Source organism: Budorcas taxicolor, chromosome 11, assembly GCF_023091745.1.
Source record: "Budorcas taxicolor isolate Tak-1 chromosome 11, Takin1.1, whole genome shotgun sequence".
Lineage (NCBI taxonomy): Eukaryota > Metazoa > Chordata > Mammalia > Artiodactyla > Bovidae > Budorcas > Budorcas taxicolor.
Window position 1 is genome coordinate 156603470 of NC_068920.1, and position 21705 is coordinate 156625174.

Below are 21705 nucleotides of genomic sequence, written 5' to 3' on the forward strand. Positions count from 1 at the left end.
GCGCCGCTGCTCCGCTCCGGGAGGGGCCCGGGCTGCCCCCAGCGGCGCGCAGGGTCAACCTGCGCCTGCCCCCGGGCCGCCTCGGCCCCCCTGCTCCCGGGCGAGCCGTGCCTCCGTGGGGACCCCGGGAGCCGAAGACACAGCCGGCCCGGGCGCGGTGCGCCGCAGCCGGACGCAGCGGCCTGCGTGCGGAGTGCGGGTGCCAGACCCGATGGGAGTCAGGTCGGGCGGGCGCCCGAGTCGGCCGCTCGTTCTCGCCGGCCTTTCCTTTCCCGGTGCCGAGGCCCACTCTGCCCAGACTGGCCAGGGCCCTGTCCCTGCCGGGCATGGCCTACTGACCCCCGGCAGGGTCCCTCAGCCACCCAAGGTAGCTTATATTCCAGCGATCAATCCGGTTTCCTTCGCGCTCTCCAGCGCACGTCCTCCGCGACCCTAGGGCCACCGCCTTCTACCCCTGCCCCTCATTGCCAATCCTGCGAGGCCGGGAATTGTTTCCACCTCTAGGCACGATCGCTTTCTCACTCCTAAACCATCCTCTAAACTCTACGTCGCCTGCAGCCCGGCCTCACCTTTCTGGCCTGCCCCAGTGTTCCCAATCTTCATCCCGGGGGCCCTTCTCAGATCTTCGCTCACCCGTCCACCCACTCTCTGCCACTCTCTGCTTTCCCGCACCCCCACCCCCAAATCTGGAGCCACATCCCACTCCCCCACCCCGGGCCAGGACTTTGGCAAGTCCTGGGCCAGCAGCCCTTCCCTCTTGCCTGCCGGTCGCCGAGCTTCGATCCCCGCAGCCAGCCCTCTTCACAGAGCACACCGGATCCGGGAAGGCGCCCGCACCGGGGTTGGCTGGGGTGGGGGACGGGGGGACGCCAGCTCAGCCCGGTGCCACCTACCTCGGCCGACGGTCGGGGTCTCCCTCGGGCGGCCACTGCGGGTCGGCGCCGTCCCCTGGTGGAGCCGCTGCTCTCCCCGCCGTCCGTGAAGAGTCTGTCCTCGCTCAGGGCCACTCCTCTTAGCGCTGAAGCTTTACAAAATATTAATAATAAAGAAGGCAAGAAGAGGGAAGAAAAAAAAAGAAAGAAAAGCTTTCATTCCCCAACTCCCAAATCAATTTTTCAAGGGGGTGGGGCAGAAGGATTTGTTTCGAAGGCGACCCAAACTTCTGCGAAGGACCCGCGGGGCGCTCGGCCTGGCCGGGGGCGCCCGGGTCCGCACTCGGGGGACCAGCGCAGCGCAGGGAGCTCAAGCCGGGGGGCCGCGGGGAGCCCTCCCTCCGGGGGGCGGGGAGGGTTGGAGAGGTGGGGGGGGGTGGGCAGCGACGGCACTATTTGACGTGGAGTCGCCGGCTCATCCCGGCGCAGGGATACGAGGCGCACCAATGAGTTCAAATGTCAGGAAGTTTGAGGAGCGGTGAGGCGGCTCCCGGCCGGGGTATCCCTCCGCCGCCGGCCCCACAGCTCTAAACCGAGCGGCTCCGCGGGCGCACCATGGCACTGGGGTAGCGCGGGGAGCGCGCCTGGAAGCCCGCGGCCCGCCGCGCCCCGCCCGGGACCCCGCTGCGCCGCCCGCGCGCCCCCCCCTCAGCCCGCGGGGCCGCCCCTGCACCCCCACCCCCTCCCCCGCCCGCCGCCGCCGCGGCCGCCGCCGCCGCCACCACCAGCGCCGCCGCCGCCGCCGTCTCCTCCTCCCCGCGCGGCTCCGTCCGCCGCCGCCGCTCGCCGCCGCTGCAGCCCGGCCCCGGGGCTGACAGGCAGGTGACTGACAGAGGAGCCGGCGCGCGTGCCCACGAGTGCCCCCGGAGAGAGCGCGGCGCGGGCTGCAGCCGCCCCGGCCCGCCCGCACGACGCCGGGGCCGGGGGCCAGCGAGTGGCCGCTCCGCACTCGCCGGGGGCAGCCGGCGGCCCCAGCCGCAGCTCCAAGCCCGCGGGGGCCGGGCCTCCCCGGCTCCCCGGCTCCCCGGCTCCCCGGCGGCGGCGGCGGCGGCGGCGGGAGGCGAGCAGGCCGGCAGGCGGGCGGGCAAACACCCTGGCCGGCGGGGCCCGCAGCGCGCCCCGCGTCCCATGGATATAGCAACAGGTCCCGAGTCGCTGGAGAGGTGCTTCCCCCGCGGGCAGACGGACTGCGCGAAGATGTTGGACGGCATCAAGATGGAGGAGCACGCCCTGCGCCCCGGGCCCGCCACTCTGGGGGTGTTGCTGGGTGAGTGCGGGGTCGGGACGCGCCCGAGTGGTCTACTGGCAGGGGACAGGGGCCTTGGCCCCTGGAGGTGGACACGGGGGGTCCAGGCCAACGGATAAAGGCAATGGTGTTGCAGAACGTGGGGGTGTTGGGGACACAGAGAGAAGACTCCTGGAGTGATCACCAAAGGGACGAGAGGCACGCCTAGACAGGCATCCTGAGGGGACAGAGGTACGCAGGGACACCCCCTAGGAGGAGCGAGGACAGGCACAGCTCCAGCCGCCACCTCCTATCCTCACCGGGCCGCAGTTCTAGAGCTGCCACTCGGGAGGCGAGAGGTAGGAGGCAGTGGCAGGGGTGATGGAGAGGGCAAGAAGTCACCTCGGCAAGCTTGGGAGTGGTGCCGGGTCACTTGGGAAAGGCCCGTGTCTAAGAAATGTTCCCCGGGTCACCCAGATTACAGATGTGGGGGGAGATGTGGGAGAGAAGACGGCGGACGCCGCCGTGGGGCTTGCGCCTAAGCCCTCACCTCTTCTGTCTCGGTCCCTGCCGGCTGCCCCGCGCCGTGCTGGTTCGTCCTCTCTCGTTACCACCGAGCGCTGGGTCTCCGGAGCAGGGGAGCGCGCAGCGCCGAGCCGAGACTCCAGGCCCGCGTGGCCTCTCGGCGCCGGAGTCCGCCGACCGGGATGAACTCACTGAGTCTGCCCGGCCCCCGGCGCGGCGGCCGGGGAGGCGCAGGCATGCGGGCGGCGCTCCCGGGCTGCCCTCGCCTTTGGAGCCGGGGGCCGCGGGCATAGCGCGATCGGGACGCTGGGCCGGGCGGGTAGGCACTGACGGCCCGGCTCCCGCCCTGTGCGCTGCAGGCTCCGACTGCCCGCATCCCGCCGTGTGCGAGGGCTGCCAGCGGCCCATCTCCGACCGCTTCCTGATGCGAGTCAACGAGTCGTCCTGGCACGAGGAATGTTTGCAGTGCGCGGCGTGTCAGCAAGCCCTCACCACCAGCTGCTACTTCCGGGATCGGAAACTGTACTGCAAACAAGACTACCAACAGTAAGCGCCTCGCGTCCTGCTCCTTCCCCGCCGCCGCCCGACACTCGAGCCCGGCCGCCCCTCTGCCCGGCCGGGGCCCGCGTACCCCCTGCAGCCGGCCCCGCGCGCAGCTGGGCCCATCAACTCCAGAGAGAACTCCGCGGGTTGCGCGTCTCCCTCCAGTGCAGAACCATCCCGGCCCGGCTAACCCCGGTGGGGTGGCCGGGACCCTCCAGCAGCCCCTAGTTGCCATCTTTTTTGTTCGGGAAACCTGCGCTGGGCTGCTCCGGTTGGAGTGCGCGGGACAAGGCCCTGAGTGGAGCGAGGGATACGATGCTTCGGTCGTGGGACCAGGGCCTGGCTTCACGGAGGCCTGCACTGGGTACCGAGAATTGCTTTTCAAACGAAAGCAGTGCTTTAGGGAACCGGGCCCTGGCGGTGTGCTTCCCCAGCCCCAAGGCAGGGTTTGTGTCGGTTGGGGATTGCTGAAGCAAGGGGGTGGAGTGCCAGGGTGCTGAAGCGCGGGAGCCCTCCGGCATGCCCCCTTTCTGCCAGGCTCCCTGCTGCCTTTTCAGTCCCCGATGGAGAGAAAAGGGTGTGCGCCCTCCCCAGACCGTTCCATGCGGGAATCCTGCACACATAATTATTGTTGGCTGGAGATGCTGTCTAGGAAGAGGACCTTAAGAGGTGGCAAACCACAATCTGGGCTCCCCATGGGGTGAGGAGCTGACCAAGTCAGCCTTCCCCAGCAGGCCCTCTTTCTTGCAATGTGTGTATGTTGAGGAGGGCTGGCCTGCTTTGGCCGCCTGCAACCCAAGCCTCTCACTGTTGGGGCCAGAGACTGAGCTGAGCCCTACCTGCTTGGCTTTTGTTTTTAGCTGAGACTATGGATTTGTCTGGCAGGGGGCGTGGGGTAGATAAGAGTAGATTCAGGTCTTTGTTTTGTTTCTTTTGACCCTCTGGGTTTTGTGCCTGGTTGTGTGATTAAGAGGGAGACGGAGGGGAGCAACAGCAGGAAGAGGGGCGTGGGGATGCCCAGGGCAGCGACTAGTGGGTGCCCGTGAGAACTTTGCAGTGACGCCCAGAAAACCATTTCCGATAGGACTCTGGGGTGGGTAGGCTGCTCAGGTGGTGTGGCGCTCAGAAGGGGCTGTGTGTGCCCAAGCCTCTGAGAAAAGACAGGGAGGCCAGTGCTTGGTATCGATAGCAAGGGCAGCCTACCCGCTCTGCTCGGGGACTGTCCTGAAATCCACACCCTGATGACAAGGGGAGCAGCTTGACTGAGACCTGGAAATAGGTGGGACTGCAGGCCAGAGCCCTGGAGAGGGCATCGGGTTCTACTTCAAAAGACCCTGGCTGAGCCCTCCACTAGCACCTACTCTGTGCTCCCCTGGTCGAGGGGCCCAGTAGGAGCTGCTTTTTGTGCCTCGCTCTTCCTGCCAGCTGGGGGGCTCTGCAGGCAGGAACTGGGGCCCTGTCCTGAGCCGGCTCTTTGTGGTCCCCAAAGACTGCCCTTCTCTCTGGAGCACCCTGGGTTAGGCACACTACCATTCATGGGGTTTGTGCCGTGCCCTGGACTGATATGGTTCTAGTTCCAGAAGCTGAGGCCACCAGTCAGCTCAGCCACAGGCAGGCATAGAGCAGTATAAAGAAAAGGAGGAAAGTAGTTGGAGCTAGGTGCAGTCAGAGGCTTTGGGCTGGCCCCAGGGACTGTCCCCTAAGCGGGGCTCACCAGCCTCCAGTCCACATACATCCTGCTGTCTTGCACCCCTTGCCTGGCTCTGCCTGCCCAAGCTCGGCTCTGGTGGTGCCACTGCCCAGGGCAGCTCAGCCTGGACAACTCAACATGTGGGGGCCGGAGGCCCAGAAAACTGGAAATAGGCCTCCAAATCATTTGTGCAAGTTTTGGGGAAAATTTTTTTTTTTTTTTTTACGTTTTGTAAAGACTCTTTCCAGCCTCTTGTATCCATCTGCCCATCCTCTCCTCCCCACACCCCAGTCATTCATAGCAATTTTCTTTAAAACAAGGAGAGGGTGCCCCCCTGGTTCTTCAGAGCAGGAAATTGTAAAGTCACACAATTTGAGCTGGATGATCCTTTAAAGCTGAAAGGCCAACTCCCTCATTTTACGAAACAATTAAGCATTAGACAACTATTGCTTTGCTGAAAGTATATTTGTTTAAAATAGAAAAAAATGTACGTAAGAGCTTTCTCCCTCAGTGCAGTAGGGGTGTGTTTGCAAGTGAATTTGGGGTCAGGGTGAGTCTCCAGCGCAGAGTCTAGGTCCTGTGGGCAGCAGGCAGGCATTATTCTTGCCTCTCATGGTGTCTTCCTCCCCTCGTCCCCTCTTTCTTCCAATAATGCCAATCAGGTATCTGCACTAGGCTGGCCAGCGGAGGAGGGGGAAGAAGGGGGGTTGTTATCAAGACAATTCTGGCGACAAATCCTCCAGTGGATCTTTTCTGTGGGAGAGCAAGGGCAGAGAGGCAAGCAGGGGCTCACTGGGAAGTGATGTTCTTTGCACAATAAAAATGTATTTCACGATTTATTTTTTTCTTTGAGGATCGCAGATGCATATTTATTGCATCTGTGGGTAAATGCTTTTCAGACGAGAATGCAGGCAAGTGGGCGCAGAAATGTGCCTTCTCGATTTTGTCGAGTCTGCCTCAGGGGGATCGGGAAATTAACACCCCCCCCCAAAAAAAAAAAACCTTCTGAAAACTGTTTCTTCGCCTTGAGAGGGGCTGCGGGGCTCGATCCTTGGAAAGAGGTTCCTATTTTTATTAAGCGTCTCTTCCTCCTTCCGATTTAAAGATCCGGGACACTCAGAGGCACAACGTTATTTTACGCACCACGGGGGTGATTAATTGACGTTCGGGCGCACTTAATAACGTTTGATAAAAATCCACCCGCACATCCTGATCCTGCAAAGTGGAGAGCGGGCCACGGACATTTGGGCATTTTCACGCATCACTCGAAGTCTTCTTTTTCTCAGTTACGTGTTTTTGGGGGGGAGTCTCCTTCAGGGGAGAAAAAAAGCATCGGATCGTTCAGCTGTGCCCCAGACTTTGGCCCCTCGGCAGCGCAAGCTCCGTTTCGGGTAGAAAATCGGGTTAGAAACCGGGAAGACCCACAACCTCCAAACACAAACACCCTCTCCTTCCTCCACCCCAGAACACATTTTAAAAATGACATTACCCACCTCCTCGTTTTTGTTTTTTTGTTTTTTTCTTTTGCCGCTTAGCCAAATAGAATTATGTAACTCTCTTTTCCTGCCGTCTGTCGCTCGTCTGGAAAGGGTTTCTATCTTTCTATCCCGAGGAGACGGCGAATTCCGGGAGGAGGCTCCGGAAGGGGGAAGGGTCGTTGGCAGAGTCCAAAAATCTGTCACAAAATGGAGCCTAATCGCTTGGAAGACAGCTCCCAGATCTGGCCACCCGAGCCTCGTCGGTGTGCGGCCAGCGGGAGCCTGCGTGCGCTGTGCGCCCACCTCGGCATCCAGGGCTGGCGGCGCCTTTCGGCTGCCGGGCCTGCCCGGGCGGCCTCGCCTCTCCTCCGTGGAGCCCGAACGGTGCCCTGGGCCTTGCCTGCCCAGGTAGGATGCCTCCACAGCGGCGAGAGTAGGGCAGCGAGGCTTTGCTTGAGTTTCACCAAAAAAGCTGTCCGAATCCTGGGGTGATTTTCTTTCTTTCCTTCTTTTTTTTAATTTACTCCAGCTGACTGTGGCTCCAGTGGCCCAACCCCAGTCTTCCCCAGTGCATTCCTTTCCTGGGAAATGTTTACACCGGGAAAGGCCTTCCTGGGAGATTCACCTCACCTCCCAGCACCGGGTGTGGCGCATGGGGAGAGCGAAGTCAGGCCCCAGCCTTTGCTGGCGGCCGCTTCTCCCTGCTTGGGAGGCCTCCTTTAGGAGGGCGCCAGTTACACCAGCAGCATCCCCTCCACCAGTGGGTACCCCAGCTGGCATCGCTCCCAGCAGACTAGTTTCAAGCTATGACATCCCTGCCCACAGCCTGGGGTAGAGTAGTGGGCCTGTCCTGGAAACGGATTTCCTTAGAAGGAAGAGCCAGCGCTTTGCCTTACTTAAAAGACTTCTCGAGTGCTCTCCCTGGACATGGAAGGGCTGAGGGGATCCCTGTGCTAGCCCAAATCTAGGGGCCCTCTGGCCCCCGGGAGGGCACCAGCAACTTGGCTGCAGGCGGAAGGGTAAGCAAGGGCCTTCCTGAGGCTGCAGTTCTCCACTGCTGAACGGATGCATTATTCACAGCTGACTCCTGGCTCACCCTGTATTCCCCAGGCTCCGGGCTGGTGTAGCCTAATTTGTTTGCTGGGTTTTTCCCGAGTGGGGGAAGCAGGCTGTGAGAATCTCCTCTGGGGTACGTGAGGCTCCCTCCTGTGTGTCCTTTGGAGCCAGGCTTGGGACCACTGAGCCCCGACACCTACCTGAGCCTCTTCTGTAAAATGGGGGACATACCCACCTGGGACGGGAGAAGTATTTTTATGAGGATTGGAGATAATGTGCCCCAAAGGACCTGGCATCTTGCCCGGCACATTGTTAATATTCTGGAAATTATTGTTGTTGCTTTATCACCATCAGCATGGCAAGGAATGCCTTGGCTCCGAGGCCACATATCATACCGCCCATGGATTCCGTGCCAAAGAGAGGGCAGCTGGCGTGCTAGGCTTGCGGTAGGAAGGATGAGGGACACCCCTGGGAAAACCATTCCCTTTGCCTGAGTGGGACACTGAGACAGACCCGAGTTCACCTCCCGGCCTCAGCACTCAGCAGCTGTGTGATCTTAGCCAAGCGGCTGCCCGTCTCTGAGTCAGAGGTTCTCCATCCACAGAATGGAGGTGACGATATAATTTCTCAGGGACGTTGTGAGGATTACACCCGGTACCCCAGTGGGGGTGGGGAAGCTTCAGTAAATGTTCCATACTTCATGGGATCCAGTATCCTCTCCTGAACCTCCATAGAGGTAGAAAAGCTGCTGATTACATGAGTGGAAACAAATGCCAACTGTGCATTGTCAAGAAGGGCAGCGGGCAGCAGGGTGGGCCTGGCCTATTCCTTCTTGTGAGGGGGGGTGGGGAGCAGCGTGTGGAGGTTGGGCTGAATCAAAGATCTTTCCATTGGAATCTCCAGGGTCTACATATTACTTAGAAAAGCACACTCAATAATATAATTTAGTATTTGGAGAGCTGTTCATGTTCATTTGCTCTTGTGATTCAAATGACAGAAAATAAAGCTCAACAGACATCTTCCAGGCTGCAGGGGGGATTCCGAAGAGAGGGTATGTGTGGGAGAGATCCAGGGATCTGTGCGTTTTTCAGGTAAGAAACACCAGCCCAGGCAGTCAGAAGGCTCTTCCAGCCCAGGGAGGTTTTTTGGTCCATAAAGAGCTGGCAGTGCTTCCCCCGGGGAACTTCCTCTATCCTGCAGCTGTGAGGTTTTTAAAACAGAAAAGGGAAAACACACACATACACACACACAACCACCCAGTCCTACTTTGGCATTAGTTAGGCGGAGGGATGGAAGATACTCTCAGTGACATGAGTTATAACCTCCAATTTGTTGGACACCACAATCAGGCCTCAGCTTTAGGGGAGGGAAGAAGGAGGGATGGTCCACTCATCCAAGGAGTTCCTGTGAGCTGTCAGTCAGTGGAGGGTGCTGGAGGACCCAAGGCCCTTGGCTCTCTAGCTGACCCAGCCCTCTCCAACCTCCAGATTCTGTGCTGATGGCAGCAGAGAGCAAAACCAAAATTATATGTATTTATTGCCACTGCAGTCAGAAGTGGGGAGGTGGTGGTACGGAGGGGAGGGCAAGGCTGAAAACCATATTTGAAAAAGTTGATTCACGAAGGCAGAGGAAGCAAAGTGGCAGACGTTTGCCATTTCATCGGCCGGCTGGTGTTCTCCATTCATGTCATAAATGTCTCCTGTCATTTGAGGCCAAAAGCAACATGATTTGGTTCCCCGGTGGCCTATAGGGTTTTTCTCCATTTTCTTTTTTTTGCAGTAAATGTTTATTTGTTAATGATATGCTTTAAACAGCCTAGCCTTGACCTCAAGTCTCCTGAAGCATCCATCTCCTCTCAGAAAAATCTTTCAAAGTTTGTGTAATTTTGAGGGGAAGGTGTAACTGACAGGGCAGTGAAGGGCCTGTGTTTGCTTTAACTACTGCGGTGTTGGGAGTGGAGGGGTATAAGGGGCCACTGTGCTCCGAATGGCAACTTTCTTGAGTTTCAGGCCTGGCTGACAGCACTTCCTCACTGCCCTTTACCTTTGGGTTGCCTGATCAGTACAAATAAATTTCTGCAGAGGCCCTTCCTTTGTAATTCCCAGGGCAATATTGTATCCATTTCTGTTCAGCTTTTTGATTGGCAGCTGCTGGATCTGCCTGGTGGACCCTGGGGCCCTGAAAAGAGGTAGGGGAGTCTCAGGGTCCAGGGGACATGTGTGCACACATTGGGGAGGGGAGGGGGCTTTGTCTCAATTGGAAGCCAGGCCCAGACCAGGACCAAATGTGCCGGCTGATGGCAGAGCACCTGGCTGGCCTGGCGCTTGGTGAACTGGGGGTGGTGGTGGAGGGGGGATGGGGACCCGGTTCCTGGAATCAGGTTCCAGGAGAAACAAAGATGTTTGCTTCCTGGCCAGCCTTGCTGTCAGAGGTTTCCTCAGGAACTGTGAGGTGGGTGCCAGCCGGGGAGGGTGCCCACCGGGGCCTGGGTGAGGAGACCGCTGAGCAGCGCACTAGGTGCAGGAAGATGAGTGGGCATGCTGGAACACCGAGCTGCCAGGGTGCCTCCCCCAATCCCAAATGCCTCTGCTGATGCTGCCCACCTCTGATGGCAGAGGCGCAGCATCACCACTGGTCTGGATGAGCTGGGTGTGACCGCCCTTCCCCTCTCCCACCTCTGGTTTTCAAGGGGGACTCCGTGACTGTTGTCATGTGACTCCTGGATTGCCATAGTTACTGGGCTGCCGGGGTGTGGGCACCCGCCCAGGCCTGGAGTTGCCCAAGCCTATGGAGACGGAGAGGACCAGGGTGCTCTGGGGCCACCTCCTCCAAAAGGCGGGCCCTCCGAGGGGGACACAGTTTCTCAAAGAGCAAGACGGCAGTTACAGATCCAGGCTCGGGAATGTCTCTGGCTCCCAGTAACGCAGGCCAAGGCCATTTAGGAAAGCTGATGCCTCTTCCGGAGCTTCAGTTTTCTTTCTCTGTGTAATAGGGGTGATCTTTCCAATCTCACTGGGTTGCTCAGAGGAAAAGTGAAACAAACCCAAAGATGCCAGCCTACCTTCGGCATCCAGTCAATGTATATTTCCTGCCTGCCTGCCTGCCTGCCTGCCTGCCTGGGATGGAAGCCTGAGGCGCCCTGCCCAGCAGGAATGCATTGTCTGCCCGAGTGGGAGGCCCAAGGAGCGCAGCCTCCTAAACCGACCTCCTAGAACAGCCCTGCCCACCCTCTTACTTCTCACCCGGGTCTGGACTGGTGTTTTGGGGTTTTCTCCTTGCAGAACCCCAAAGCCAGCACAGGGCTGGCCATCAGAAGCTGGTCCTTGGAGGCAGGCAGTCAGCAGCCTGTGGATGGACCCCCATTACTGTGGATGAAGCACATAAGTTCCCAGTTTTTCCCAGCAGACCCTGGAAGTTGCCAGGGTAGGTGTTACTAACTCCTAATAAGGTAGGTTAGCTGTACTAACGCCAGAGCATCAGGCCACAGAAGTGCATCTGGAAGGAAAACGACGGGTGTTTTTTGAGTGTCTGGGTGGACACTCACCTTTTTTGCTGCAGCTCTGTGTACTGGTGAGAAAACCCAGGCTGGGAGAGTTAATAACTTCTCCCAAGTCCAGAGTGACTCTGTAGCAGATTCTTCCCCAGATGGGGCTAACTCCCAAAGCAGTAGGGACCCTGCACCCCTTCACTCCTGACCTTCTGGAAGCTCCACGTTCCCACCTTGGGCCGTTGTGACTCTCCCTGGAGCACCCAGAGGGAGGTGGGGGAGCAGTGTCAGCGCCGGAGGTTTGGAAGGGATGGAGTTGGGTGGATCACTGCTCTCTTCCACCGGAATGCCCCAGTAAGGCCAGAGAAGGAAAAAGGTTAGAATAACTGCCTTTCTCGGGGCGAAAGAGCTGCCTTCAGCGCCCCCCTTCGGCGCTCAGGCGGGGCGGCTCTCAGTGGTCTCCGCCCGCCTTCTCCTCCAGGCCCCCCTCTCGGAGAGTTCCTGCTCCTCGTTCTCCTTTACCCCCGAATGGGGGCAGCGAGGTGCACGAGCTCCTCGGTTCCCCCGCTCCTCGGTTCCCCCGCTCCTCGGTTCCCGGGATCCTTGGCCGAGCCACAGGGCGCCAGCGGCGGTTGATGAATTTCGGTGTCACCAGGGGTTTAGCCCGGATTTGGGAACCGCGCGCTCTAATACGCGCACACGGTCCTGCCCTTTCTAAAGCGCAGCCCTTTCACCCAGCCGCTGATTTATGAAGGAACCCGATCCCGGGACGGGCTGGGCTGGAGCCGGGAGCCCGGGGCCCGCGCGGCAGCCTTCGGGCTCCTCGTTGCTGGGGCCCTTGGCGGCTCCAGGCGTTCTCCTGGGCTGGACTCAAAGAGCCCTGCCGGGCGGGGCCTCCCGCGGCCCAGGACTTCCCTCCGAGCCACTTAAACCCCCTGGAATGGAGCGAGGCGGGTGGAGAGAGTTCGCGTTTTCATTCGGAATTGAGCAAAGCCCTCGCCCCTCCCCAAGCCCTGCGATCGACCCCCTCGGGCAGGCCCTAAAGCAGCGAGATCGGGAGGTTTGTTTATCGAGGGAATAGAAAATAGAAAAAAAAAAAAAGCGTCCAAGACCTTTTTTCCCGCCGCAGAAAGGTGCAGAGTCCCTCAGCTCCTGGAGGCGGCATGGCACCCCGATAGCCGAGTTCCCCGCGCGCCCACGCGGGGCCGACCCAGCGCCCTCCCTCCTGCGCCCCCGGCCGAAGCACGGCGGGAGAGCAGATATTTTTTTCAGATTTGGTTTGCAGGGGGGAAATGGGGTTGTATCAATCCACAAATATTTACTCTTAACAGACTTGTATCTGTGGAGATTTCGAACAAAGACAGTTTAGGGGGATTACAAAAACCCTAAACCCCGTTTTTCTCCCGGACTTGGTGCTTTAAATGCCAATTACAGGCGAGCCATATCCAACAGCAACGGGGGGGAGGCGAGCAGGGTCCGGGGAGGGAGTGGGGGGTGAGTCCAGCCATTAAATGTAACTTTTCATTATGAAAAGGCTTTCGCCGGTTTTATCTTCTAATAAGATTATGTCACGAACACAAGTACCTAGGATGGTGCTGAGTGACAGGGCTCTGTCGTTTAATCAGAGTCTGCGCCGCTCAAACTGCGGGGCCCTTTGTCCGACGGAGTGAACGACGGAAACTTGCCGTCCTAATCCCCTTATTCATGTCAGGCAGAGAAAAGAAGCCGAGCACCTTACAACCGTGTCCCCTCCACCCCTTCCGAGGGCGGAGAGAGGAGGGGGGCTCCAGCCCTGTGCCCCCCACCCCATCCCCAGGCTCCTTTCGTTTCCCGTTGTGCTTGGGTCTCTGGAGCCCGCCAGGCATTCCACCAAAGGTGGGGGAAGGGGATGCTTTTCCGGAGCCTCAATTGTCAACTTCTGGAAAATGGGGGCAAAGGCCCCAGGACCAGAGGATACAAGTTGGTGGGAATTTTTTTTTTTTTTTTTGCCTCCATTGACAGAGGACACAGGCCCTGTCTGTCCCCTTTCTCCAGGAGAAGTGGCATTGGGCATTGCACCCCCGTCATCCCCTGTAAAGCAAGATTGAGAAGCCGGGAGAGGCCGGAGGAAGATAACCAGGCTGGGGCCCTCCGCGGGGCGGATTTCGTTGGATCCCTGGGACTGATGTCACCAAGCTGGTACCCCTGGGAGTCTCAGGGTTGACCGTTCGCAGCCTACTCGCTGGGCCCCTTTCTTCTGAGGGCGAATTCCTTTGTTCAACCCCTGCGGAAACCTGCTTCTCCGCTGGGCCAGTGGCGCCTTTATCCTCGCCACCGCCGCCTCCACCCCTGTCCCACAGTATGCAGATCTTTTCAGCGGCGTTCGGGCCGCCCAGATCCAGCCAGGTCCACCGACCGACCGGACCCTCGACGTCGCCGCCCTGCCTGAGCTCTGGCCACCAGCTAGATCTCCAGCCCAACAGCGGGGGCGCGGCTGCGGACTTTAGCCGCTGGCGTTCGCCTCGGGGCGCAGTGGGAAGCCGCGGGCTTCCTAGAAGTCGCGGCGCAAGGCTCCGGGTCGCTGCACAGGCTGAAAACCACCAAAAGCAAAACCAACACCCAGCAAATGAAACCCCCGCACCCCCGGGGCTCCGCTCAGCGCCCCTCCAGGGGACCGGGCCGGCGACCTCCCGCCTGGCTTCTAGGATCTCAGACCCAAAGCCCCAGAGTCAACGGAACTGGTGTGTGTTGGGGGGGTGGGGTGGGGGTACTTCGCAGGAATTTGTCTCTCGTATACCCGGCTCCTTGGCCTCCTTTTAAAGCTCTTAGGCTGTGCTCCGGGGCAGCCTCCCGGGGATCCCATTGCGCCCTGGGAGCGCTCTGGAGACGCCTGACTGCACGCAGTCTCCTCCCTCTCGAGCCCAGGCTCCGGGAGTGGGGAGGATCGGGCTGAGAGCAGGGTGTCACCTCGTAAAAGCGACAGGCAAGGGCTGTTTTATGGGGAGGGAGAAGGGGCAGGAAGTGATGCTTCCATCTCTGGTCACTAGGACAGAGAGCCCCAAGGAGGGAGCCCCATCTGAGCAGGGGACAACCAGGGAACCCGGGCAGGGTCAAAAAACAGCCAGGGCTGCGGCTGTGAAGAAGGGCATGGGGACCGGCCAGAGCTGGGAAGGGGACCAGCGGACCTGGGAATTCGGAGCTCACCTCCCGCCGGTGCTCTGCCGCAGCCCCCTCTGCAGTGCCTGCTGCAGCCAGCAGCCAGCCCCAGCCCTTCTTCCCAGGCCAGGGGTGGGGGAGAGACTTTCTCCCTCGAAACACTTGATACCAACTTTGTTTTTTTGGCAAGAAAAATAAGCCTTGTTTGGAAAGGGGGGTTGGTGGTCGAGCGAGCGGGGGAAGGAGCGAGCCGCCGGCGGCAGAGCAAACTTTGCGGATTAGGTTTCAGCGCCTCCGCCCCACCCCCAGCCCCGCGGCGGTGATTTGTGCGCGGGGGTCTGTGACCCTGCGAGGCATCAAACGGCCCGCGGGAACCGGCCGAGTTCAGAGGGACAGTGGGCAGAGGGGCGGCCTAAGACAACGCAGATGGTTCATATCAGCCCAGCCGGGCCAGCCTTGGGCTCGCAGCGTCTGCCCGCTGGCCTGGGCTCCTGCGGCAGGGGAGAGGCCTGGGGTCTTCCAGGGAGGCCAAGGCCTCAGCTGGTGATAGGTGGCCAGCAACGCAGCAGTCAGTGACCAGCGGGTCACAGCTGAAAGAAGGAGAGACAGGGTTCTTCCACCAGGCAGTCCTGACCACGTCCAGCTAAGGTGGGGCCTGACCTCCAGGGTAGCCTCTGAGAACTGAGCGATGCCCAAAGGAGACCCTCCCATGGCTGCCAGGAGGCTGGGACTTACCCTCCCGTGCCCTATAGCAGCTGGACTCGTCCAGGTCATAGTGCCCCTTCTCCGGGACCACGAGTGGCCTTTTTCCTCTCCAGGAGGTGCCGTGTCCTCAGCCTGCCTGCTGTGATGAGTTCTGAAAGCCCTCTCCGCTCTCTGACATTCATTCACTCATTCATTCATTCTACCACTAAGGTAGACTGCCCTCCCTCTCTCTGCAGACCCTAACCCTAACCCTTCTGCCTGATCTGGGCAAACTTCTTCCTCCCTCCTAGCTCTTAGGGAAACCTAAGACAGAGGCTGGCTCTCAGGTTAGCCCAGAAACTAGCTTTGGGGGCGGGGCCTTGGGTGGTCAGGGGTGAGAGAGGTCCTTACCCACACCAACCTTGGCTCTGAGCCTGCTGCACCCTCCACCCCAGAACTAGAGTCCTGCTGTAGGCAGTGGCATGCCCAGGCCTCCCTGCCCTGGTCTCCAGGACCTGGCTTTCTCCTTGGCCTCCAAGGACCTCAGAGGACAGACCACACCTGCCAGTGGGACCTTGGGCTGGTTTAGAGTCTCCCAGCTGAGGGCCTCTTTAAGATCCTTGTAGAAATGGGAAAATGAGGCCCAGGTGTAGCCAGGTATAGCCCAGCATCTCAGTGGTAGCAAAACAGTCAGGAACCTCATTCCACTGCCCAGTTAGTGGTCTGTATGCCAACTCCACAGTTCTTTCTAGAACCCTCTTCTAGGCTCTGGCTTTATCAGTGACCTTGTCTGTTCCCCTGGGCTGAGGCCACTGAGGTGGGGGGAGGGGGGTTGACCTCAGACCACTGAGAAAAGGCCCTACAATTCCAGTTCCTAGAGGTGGGTAACGCCTCTGTGATGAAATGATTTTGCAAGCTTTCTGGATAGCATGGAGTTGTGTGGGTTTGGGAATTTTATCTTCTAAATTGGGACACCAAAGGACAAGAGCCAGGTGGCACGGTGCCACATCCCATTATCTCTCTGTCCCCCAAGTGTCAGACTCCAAGACCCCCTGGGCTTGGCCCTTCCTCTCTACAGCAGGTCACAGGGAGGCCAGCCGCGTGACCAGGGCCACAGAGGGCCACTGGGCTGCCAGGACCTCTCGGGGCTCTGTCTCCCAAGGTCCCTGCCTCGGGGGAGCAGCCGGCTGGGTCATCTGTGCACAGAAGACACATCTGTCTTCCACATGTTGGAGGCCTAGCAGAGGACATGTGGTTTGGGACGTGTTATCTTAATCATATTTATTAACCAATCCTGAAATGTTAAAATGTTTGATATTGTTACGATTCGGAAAAGATCCCCGAATCTACATGGCAACAGATCAGGGGAACCCGCCAGCGTCAGCCAGGTTTCTTTCAGCTGGGCTCAGGACATGGCTTTGGAAGTTCTCTGAGTTGTTCTAGTGTGGTGGGATCTCTGTGCTGTGAAGGAACACTTCCCGCTTTCATTTTCCCAAGCAAAGATCTGAAGCAAAATTAATTACCTGCCTTGACTGATAGTTGTTCTGTTGGAGTATGGTTCTAATCCTTATTAACATTCTCTAAAGTCAGGCATGAAATATGACTTTTGCACCACACTCTTTGGCATATGTTTTTCTTTTCCAGGATATTTTTCAGGCTATCTCTGAGCCTCGCTGCTGTTCATTATTTCTGCCATAGGTCTAAAGTTGCCAGTCCCGCACTGAGCCCAGCCAAGGGGGTGGGGAGTGGGAATGACGTATCTCCACTCACAACGCAAATTGCTTCTGATTATTGAGCTTTGAATGTTTTCCTCCGTCATGTTTTTATTAAAAACTCCAGCATATTTATGCTCAATGGTGTCTTCAGTTAGGATTTTTTTTTAAAGCCGGGGGTTCCCCTTTCTATAGCAGTATGTAAAGAAAATAGTTGTTATGACTGCAAAATTACCATCCAAACCTGGTTTTAGTAAATCTGGCCCTGCTTTGACAAGCCCAATGGGCTTGGAGCTTTTTTTCCCTGAGTGTTCCAGCTGCTGGGGAAACAGGGAGGAAGCCCACAGAAGCCTCTGTTCTGCAGGGTACTCCTTGCGCCTCTCAGGGGCTAACACTTCCCAAGTTCGGGAGCTGCAGAAGGGGGTGTGGCTGCAGGGGGCTGGCTGATGGGCAGACCCAGGCCAGCAGCACACAACCTCAGCAGCAACAGTACTAATCACAGCCGATGCTTGTTGAGGGGCTAGGGGAGGAAATGGCAGCCCACTCCAGTATTCCTGCCTGGAACCGTGGACAAGCCCATGGACAGAGGAGCCTGGGAGGCTACAGTCCACGGGGCCACAAAGAGTCGGACACCTGAGCGAATGAGTGTGAACGCACACTCTAAGGGGTGCTCTTCTTATTTTCACTTTCAGATAAGGCAAGAGGCACTGAGGAGTTGAGTGACTTACCCAAGATCACACAGATAGTAAGTGGAACTGGGATTGGAGCCCAGGCATTCTGTCAGGAGAAAACTTTCAGCGATCCCATAGGAGGCAAATTCCAGCCCCTTGGGTTCAGTACCCTAGTGGTGGCCTGGCTCCAAACTTCACATTATTTGTTGAATGAACACTTTGTAATTAAAGGCCAGTGTTCACCGTGTGCTGCCTTTGGTAAGGGTTTCATGGGGATTAGCTCATCGAATCTTCTCACCACCCTGGGGCAGGTATTGTCATCTCCCATTTTGCAACTTTGACCTGAGAGGTGCAGTGATTTTCCCATGCAGCTTCAGGTGGCAGTGATAAAAGCTACTGTGTATTCCGGGCATCTGTTATGTCCAGGCTCAGGGCTAAACCCTCGGTGCCCCACATCTTAGCAAGAGTTCTGAAAAGCTCAGTTGTTGACCCAGATTTCCAGGTGACAGCACTGGGGCTCAGAGAGGTGAAGACACATCCCCAGAGTCACACAGCCAGCACAGAGCTGTACCAGCATCTGTAGGTGCTGCTCCTCAGCCTCGAGGGGCCCAGGGTTGGGGGAGCACTGGGACCAGCCTTCATGGTGGGCCTCACTTGGGATGAATAACTGTCCTGGCAGGAGGCAGGACATATTTTGGAATTGACGGGAGGAGCATGTTTGTGTCCAGCCTGTGCCGAGTGGTCACGGCATCATCCCATCCTAGCCTGACCTTGCAGATGGGGAAGGCAGGGCACAGAGAAGTTAAGTGACTCGCCCTGGGTCACACAGCTAGTGAGCAGCTAACGAGATCCCCGCTCCAGTGTTCTGGCTTTGGGGCGGTGTTTCTCGGAGAGACATTCTGACTCATCATTACTCTCATTGACATCATGCGTCACCATCCCTGAGTGCCTTCTGAGTGCTTCGCAAATACACAGTGACAGCAGGGTGGTTCCCAGAGGGAGGGTGCTTTTCCCAGGGTCACCCTGCAAGATACAGCTGGCCAGGGTGTGCCCGCCTACTCTGGGCCAGGGGACAGGGGCCAGCCGCTCCCTGGGGGATGAGAGAGGTGGATGGGAGCCCTGCCAGCTCTCCCAGGGCCGCCTCGACTCCTGCCCTGCCTTCCGGCTCCGGCTGCCGGTACGGCAGCTCTGGGCAGGCTCTGTCTGCCCTTTGAAGGGGGACAGCCTCCTGAGCCTGTCACTTTGAACTGCAGAGGGGCCTGCGGTGAGGGCCCGGCCCCCTCCCACATGCCCCCACCCGCCCACCCCTCCAGGTCTGGTTCCAGTCGGCAGGCCTGGAGCCGGAGGGGCGGGCAGGGCGACGGCCCCCCTGTGGGATGTCAGCCTGATAAGTGAGTAGCGGCAGACCCCTGGAGGAAGATGGAGCAGGCCGCCCACTGATCCAACCGTCCCACGTGGTGAGAGTTCAAGCCGGTCACCGAGGTGGCATCCTCCACAGACAGGCCCTGGTGACTGCAGAGAAACATCTCCCCAAACATCAAAGATTTAAATTAAAATAACAGTAATAATCATAATAATAATGATAACTTATAAAAGGAAACCTCTCACCCTGGGGCACAGGGAGTATCATGGCGTCAGCCACGTGCTCTGTTTGGAGACTGCTCGGCAGCAGGAAGTCAGGAGGGCTGGTGGGTAAGAGACGGGTGCACCTGGGCAGCTTGTTTACAGGAATGCAGCTGGGGGCCTTTTAGTTGTTCAGCCAGGTCCTGGCTAAACTGGGCCAGGATGGGGCAGAACCACCCTACACTCTCAGAGTTCCTGGGTAAATTGGTATGGTAGGGGTGGGACAGAGTTCAGCGGAAACCATGCTAGCACAGTCCTTGTGCCTGGGAATGCTGCCCCAGAACGGATTCCTCGGGAGGCCGAGAACTTCTCCAGATTCTTAGGTAGAGAGAGGAAAGATGCCAGTGCTTTGGAGCTGCAGGGTTCAGAGTCTGACCTAGGCTTTGCCACTTCCTGGCTTTGTGACCTTGGGTTAGGTGCTTTACCTGTCTGTGCCTCGGTTCCCCCGGGGCTTCCCAGGTGGCACTAGTGGTAAAGAACTTGTCTGCTCATGCAGGAGACCTGGGTTCGATCCTTGGGTTGGGAAGATTCCCCTGGAGGAGGAAATGGCAACCCACTACAGTATTCTTGCCTGGAGACTTCTGTGGACAGAGGAGCCTGGAGGGCTACAGTCCACAGGGTTGCAAAGATTCAGACATGACTGAAGTGACTTAGCATGCAGGCACACATGCCTCAGTTCCCTCAAAGTCTATTGAGACCCAAACACCCGCCTCAGGGTAATGATGAAATTCAAAGGCAAAAGCGGGTGAAAGGGTCAAGGTTATGTGTATGGCTTTTGCTGATATTGTTACTGATGCTCCCATAATCCTTTGCATTGGGTCTGAACAGGCACCTGGCTCTGGTTATATGTGTCAGGCAGGCTCTTTGCCAGACTTCTTTGTGTGTATCGTGCCTCGGCTAGAACAGGGCATGGTGCATATCGTAGGTGTCCAGTTAGTACTGAAAGAATGTGTGAAGAGATAGTTTATGGCTAGGCTGACTCACCTGGATTCCAGGCTCAGCCTCTTTCTAGCTGTGTGACCTTTGGTGAGTTCCTCAGCTACTCTGAGCCTCTCTTCCCTTGTTGCTAAAACAGGGATAATAAAAAAGCCTAGTTTCTCAGGTTGTTGTGTTAAATGAGGTGACGCATGCAGAGAACCGTACTGGTAGATGTGAGCTCTTTTTGTTGTTGAGTATGGGCCATGAGCAGGGGTCTGGTTAATCACTCAAGACAGTCTGTGTGCAGGGTTATCCTGGAGGGTTTGTAGAGGGCACTCCAGGTAGGGGCACTAACAGCAGGAACAGTAGGGGTTAAAGTGGTGGGCCGAGAAGAGTGGGCTGAGACAGTGAGTCTGGCTGGAGGGACTGCCTGGGGACTGCTGGGACATGGGGCTGCAGAGGGAGATGGGGGCCAGTAGCTATGCAACGGGGTGTGGATTTATCCTGTGGGCAGGAGGGAGCCATTGAAGGTTATTGGATGGGGGAGTGACAGGGCTGGAGAGGCACTTTATGGAGATGACATTGGCGGCGTGTGCACAGGATTGGAGACTGGAGACAGGCAGGAGGAGGCGAAGGCAGTGGCAGGGACTAGAGACGGGACAGGTTCATGCCAACTTGAGGCAGCGCTGAGGGCCCAGGGGAAGGGGTGGGGCAAAGGAAGAGTCAAGGGGGCCTGGGGCTTAGAGCTGGGGCGACTGGAAACCCCAGATTCCAAGCACTCTGGGCTGGACACAGCAAGAATGAGCCCCTTGGCTGGGTGCTGGCCAGATCCAGCTTCATGGGCAGGTTTACTGTTCAGTCACACTGGGCCCTCCCCTTAGAAGAGCTCTTGTACTCAGTTTAATGCTCTGCCATCACCCTTTTGAAATTCTTAATGTGTTTTGAACACGTGCCCTGTATTTGCATTTTGTGCTGGGCCCTGCAGAATTATGTAGCTGATCTCAGTCCCTGAGTCTCAGGCTCTGGGCTCTTGGAATGGAGGCCTGGAAGAGCTCAAGCTGGAACCAGGCCTGCAGGAATTAAAGAGACCTCCCTCTCTACCACAGAGCCGGGGCTTGTCCTCAGGTGGCTTCTTCCTCCTGGCTTGGCCTTCAGAGCCTTCCTAGGTTAGTTTAATGCTCTGCCGTCATCCTACCTCTTCTTGTATCCTCTGAGCTCAGCCACCAGCTCACCTGCTGTTCCCCACACAGACCCTTGTCCACATCCAGGTCTTAGTCTGTCCTGCAGCTGCAGGCTCTGTCCCCTGGCTTCTATCATTCTGTCTTCTCCAAGGAAAGTCCTCTGAAGGCCTGGCATAGGAGTCATCGGTGCCACATCGTGTCCCTGGCTCTCCACCCCTCCCACCTCCCCACTGAGGCTTGGGTCAGTCTTGCAGTGCTTCATAAACATGCAGATTCCTGCTCTAACCCTCAGGGTGAAACCTGTGAATCTGCATTCCCAGCTGGTCCCCAGGGCTGCCTGTACACACTGGGGTGAGAACCTCTAACCCAGGTACCCCCAAGCCCGGCACAGGGCCTGGTCCTGGCTAGGTGCTCTGTGTACTGAGTGAATGAGCTGTGGTTGTCTTGTCCTCTTGATGTTTGCAGCCTCCCTGGGGCCTGCGTGGAATGGCATTAGTGGGTGTCTCTAGGTGGTGGTGGGATGGAGCAAGTGTGGGTCTGAGGAGGGTTGAGAGAACACATGACCCATCCTGGGGACTGTGGCTGGGCCAGGGTTCTTCCCCTCTCCCTGAAGCCTTCTGGGTGTCAGGTATGCCCTCTAGGAGACAGAAGGTAGGCAGGACCCTTCCCCTCCCCTTCCTCCTAGAGGGCTGTCTGTTCCCGGTGTGGTTCCCTCTGTGCATAATCACTTTGTTTCTTTATCCTGCATAGGCACTGAGTTAAGGACTCATGCTATTTCATTAAACCCATACAAGTGCATGAAGCAGGGTCTGTTATTATTCCCATTTCAGAGATGTGGAGACTGA

General features: G+C 58.0%; 1 protein-coding gene across 1 annotated transcript in view; it reads left to right on the top strand.

Annotated features, from left to right (window-relative positions):
* The first annotated feature begins 2060 nt into the window (after positions 1-2060).
* The window catches only part of LMX1B (LIM homeobox transcription factor 1 beta), an 82899-nt gene continuing 63254 nt past the window's right edge, over positions 2061-21705 (top strand). The window contains exons 1-2 of the mRNA XM_052649375.1: positions 2061-2199; positions 3042-3228. Of these exons, the coding sequence (XP_052505335.1) occupies positions 2061-2199; positions 3042-3228 (326 nt within the window). The remainder of the gene's footprint in view (positions 2200-3041; positions 3229-21705) is intronic.